Raw genomic sequence first — 4167 nt, forward strand, 5'->3', positions numbered from 1 at the left:
AAGAAGAAGAAGAAGAAGAGAGAGAGAGAGAGAGAGAGAGAGAGAGAGAGAGAGAGAGAGAGAGACTCATTCAATTTGGGAATGTATAGCTTAACCCTTGTGTGAAAGAACCTTGATGAGCAAACTGCGAAATTAACAAGGCAACAAAGACAATGAATATTCATTTCTGATTAATATCAATGCTACATCAAAGATATTGCATATTCTAAATAACTAATGCCATTAAGAAAATTCAGAACTTACCTGTGCATCAGATCCAAGTTGAGTTCCATAAGTCACCTGTGCATCAGAACCGAGCTGAGTTCCAATCATATCATTCTTCCCAGATCCGTCAGCACCCCGGGCAGATCCCTTGGTGTCACCCTGAAAATTTATGACCGTTAATACCACATATGGATAACTAAACAAAGTTAAAAAGTGCAATAGATAATTTGAAGTAAAATGCTGATACATACCTCCAACTGTAACATCATAGCCATTCCATGAAATTGATCAAACACAAAAATCAAGAGTCAGATTGATGCTGATCACTCAGTTATAACTTAAAAATTAAAATAAATACGAATTTCTGATTAGAGACCAAAGAGAGGTCAAATGAACTCATGAAACACAGAAAAACAAGTTGATTACTTTTCCTTTCTTCCTTTACTTTAGCAGGCCAAACAGCGAGTAAGTTCAGTTAAAATAAAGGCTCAAATTTCAGGAGGAAAAAAGGACAAAAAATTGTCCCCTACCTCTCTGTACCTGGCCAAATAGGCCCTGAGTGGAGCAATATAATCTTCAAAACCCAAAGTTGCCATTGCCCAGAGCAAATCATCCCCATTAACGGTTTTCCTTTTCTCTTTTTGACACTTATCACTTGCTCTACACAACATAAAAAATTGCTGTGATCAAATTCAGAGAAAAAAAGAAAAAGAAAAAAAAATTCCAAATATTACAACATTTTAACGCACCATGTAGTACAACTGTAATGATAAATATCATTGATCACATAATACAGATACATTTGAACGTACACAAATATACATGTATAAATACCGAACCATACAATCATATACATGTTCATGTGTGTGTGTGTGGGTGCATCACATAAATGATTAATAATGTATGAAACTATCCAGGGAATTACACAGTATCTAGTCGCTCAAGTTGCTGGCATCAATTTATGTCCCAATGACAAGTCATTTGTGTCAGTAAAAGCATCTCAACAAAATCAAATATAACTAGAGACAAGCAACCATTTTCATCAATTTTCTCCCCTTCTCTTTTCTCTCCCATTTTTATAACCCATGGAACTCCTTGGGCGACAAATCTCCAATTTTATCCAGTAAAACCAAGATCTCTAAATGGTGTTCAAGTTTTCCAATTTGTATCTCAGATTTTAATCAACATAAGTTTCTTCATCGACTAAATTTTAAGGTGAAAACAGCATCAACATTTTTCCACGAGTTTCAAGGAGAAGGCATACGGTTCTGACCTCCAAAGCATCATCAACAAAATCAGCAGAGAATTTCTCCAGTTGTAAGGTTTTTTAATGCTTACCTCAACCGTCAATTTTTAATTCACTTGGTCAAATTCCCCTAGTAAAGCAGTGGATATCCCCCCATAAAAAGTTCCCCTCATCCTTCACTCTCTTGATGTTTGGCAAACATACTATTTGTGGATGTTTCATGACAAATATCACTACCAAAAATATCATTTTCAAATCTAGAGCTAAATTTGCAAAATAAATGTTAGAAAGAAAAGATTCAGAAAGATATGAAAATCAATTTCAGTCAAGATATAACAACTGAATGCTTAAGAAATAAAAACTGCATTAATCGCCAATCTTCAGTTCAATTAAAACATAACAAACTGGGTAATTTTTTAATTGTAAACTTCGTACACACAATGTACTTGAGAAAGCCCAAAATTCCAACTATCTCTAACTTGAGTTGCACAAGTCATTAGCCCAAAATCAACTTACACTACAATGAGTGAGCACTCATACTTAAACTGCATATCCATTATTTTTTTACTCTAGCTTTCACCTATTCAAAGGAGAACGCAAACGTCAAACTACACAATAAAATGAGCAACCAACCAGCCAAGAATCTAGAAATGGACAAGATTAGTTGTTTGCCATTTGCATGGGACTCCCCCAATAAGCTATAAATGCCTCTTCAAATTAAAGGATGAAGCTTGAACAATAATCTTTCGTCAAAGTGAAAAGATGAAATAATAAAAATAAAAAATGTTCATACTATACCATATAGTTGACTCCACAAAATTAGTGAAGGCACTGCAGTAATTCAATGGATAAAGTGACGTGCCGATATGATTGTTCTCGCTATGATATCACACTGGTTGTATGCTCAATAATTAGCGTGTCAATGTCCATTATCTAGCACTAGAGATCTTGTTGAATGGGTAAATACTTTGAGAGTAGATTATGCAGCATAAACAGTTACAATTTTCTAATTTGTAGATTAAGTAATCAAGGTATATTCGCACCTGATCTATGCCACCTCAGGTTGTTATATTGGGTTTGCATTGTTTGCTTTAATTCATAAAATCCCATATTAAAATAAAAAATAAGGTCAAATACTGCGGGCGATCAATACAGTTCATTAAATCTTGCTACAATAACTATAGCTGCGTAGATGAGATGAGTCACCCATTATTGGGGATATGGATGCGAGTATCCAAAAGAATTGGGTCTTAGTCGCACTCTCCTCTATGTAAAGAAAGATTGTTCTTACACATGTGAGGAAGATAGATTTTGATAATTTTGGGCCCCAATTCCACACTTATTTCGTCTCTTTCAGCACTTATTTACCATTCCAAGTCCCATCCTTTCTCTCTCCTTTTCGCATTCACTACTTGTACAAAATTAAAATCATGTAGCATCCGCCCTTTACCAAGCACACTATTGCAGCTTTTTGATATCAGATATATAACTGAAACAAGCTGAAAAGCACCAGTATAACATAGTAGTTAAAACTAGATTATTCATACATATTTAAGGCATGTAAAGCATGGAGACAAGACTCAGAGATTATAACATTTAACTTTTCACAAAAGCTGAACACAAGCACATGGTGACACATCTATCAAAATTATATTTTTTATGTGCTAAATACTCTTTAGCTTTGATTTTTGAATTTTGGATTGAAATCGTTTGAATATGAGTAGTGATTTTTTGTTGTACTATGTATCATTACTGATAATAGAATAAAAATATGCATGTTGTAAAAAAAAAAAAAAAAAAGGTGAGTTCTCTTAAATGTTTTGTCAAGAGACAGAGTAGCACATAACATAAAATGCAGTAAAACTTAAGAAGCAACGCAAGACTATCCCCCAGTCAAATGCCAAGAATTTGCCAATACTCGCCCACACCCTCTTAGAAACAACCCTTTCACCTTCTAACCTTGCAAACAAGAAGCAAAAATATTTGACCAAGTTCGAAAGTAGTATTTAACTATTGCGAACATCAAAAAAGATTTCCTTTAAAAATCTTAAAGAGTATTGGAAAAGGAGTTGTAGCACTTGAAACTAGAGACCTACAAGTTATGTTGAAGGCAGAGACTGAGAGGATTGATCTTCATCATAAACCATATGTAAAAATCAGGAATTATTCAGATGAAAAAATTATAAAAATTCACAGATACAAATGTGAGTGCCAGATATCTATACTTGCATTTTATAAACGATGAAACAAAGTGAAACGGATACAATAGAGACATGATCTACGCACAGAATTAAACTTTAAAGACTGCATTTTATAAGTAACATGTGTAGATCAACAATCATGTGTTGCAGGCTTTGTTTCTAATCATTATTTTCTAAGAAAATCAGAAATAAACTTTGATTTCATGTCAAACTCATAAGCATTAGTGGCACCTACTAAAACTTCAAGGAACTAAATTATAAAAATATAGTATGTAAATCTAGGTGTTCCTTTAAGTACGAGCTACTTAGACCTGCAAATGCATTTCATTGACATTAGACTAGACTAGACTAGAAAAATGTTGCAACTAAATCTTTAAAGATTATGCCTCCCATAACCAGTAGCATAATGAATATAGAAAAAGAATAAAACATTTATTACATTATGTACTTTAAGTATAAAATACTCCTACCATTGAATTAGCTACGACATCGACCAAACAATAAACACTAACCTTA

General features: G+C 33.6%; 1 protein-coding gene across 1 annotated transcript in view; it reads right to left on the bottom strand.

Annotated features, from left to right (window-relative positions):
* The window catches only part of LOC111407688 (nuclear transcription factor Y subunit B-10-like), a 3275-nt gene extending 2385 nt beyond the window's left edge, over positions 1-890 (bottom strand). The window contains exons 1-4 of the mRNA XM_023037322.1: positions 735-890; positions 456-461; positions 244-363; positions 67-124 (exon numbers count right to left, since the gene is read on the bottom strand). Of these exons, the coding sequence (XP_022893090.1) occupies positions 71-124; positions 244-363; positions 456-461; positions 735-875 (321 nt within the window). The 5' untranslated portion in view covers positions 876-890 and the 3' untranslated portion in view covers positions 67-70. The remainder of the gene's footprint in view (positions 1-66; positions 125-243; positions 364-455; positions 462-734) is intronic.
* Between the last annotated feature and the right edge of the window lie 3277 nt (positions 891-4167).

The sequence above is a fragment of the Olea europaea genome, chromosome 13 (genome assembly GCF_002742605.1).
Source record: "Olea europaea var. sylvestris chromosome 13, O_europaea_v1, whole genome shotgun sequence".
Taxonomy (NCBI): Eukaryota; Viridiplantae; Streptophyta; class Magnoliopsida; order Lamiales; family Oleaceae; genus Olea; species Olea europaea.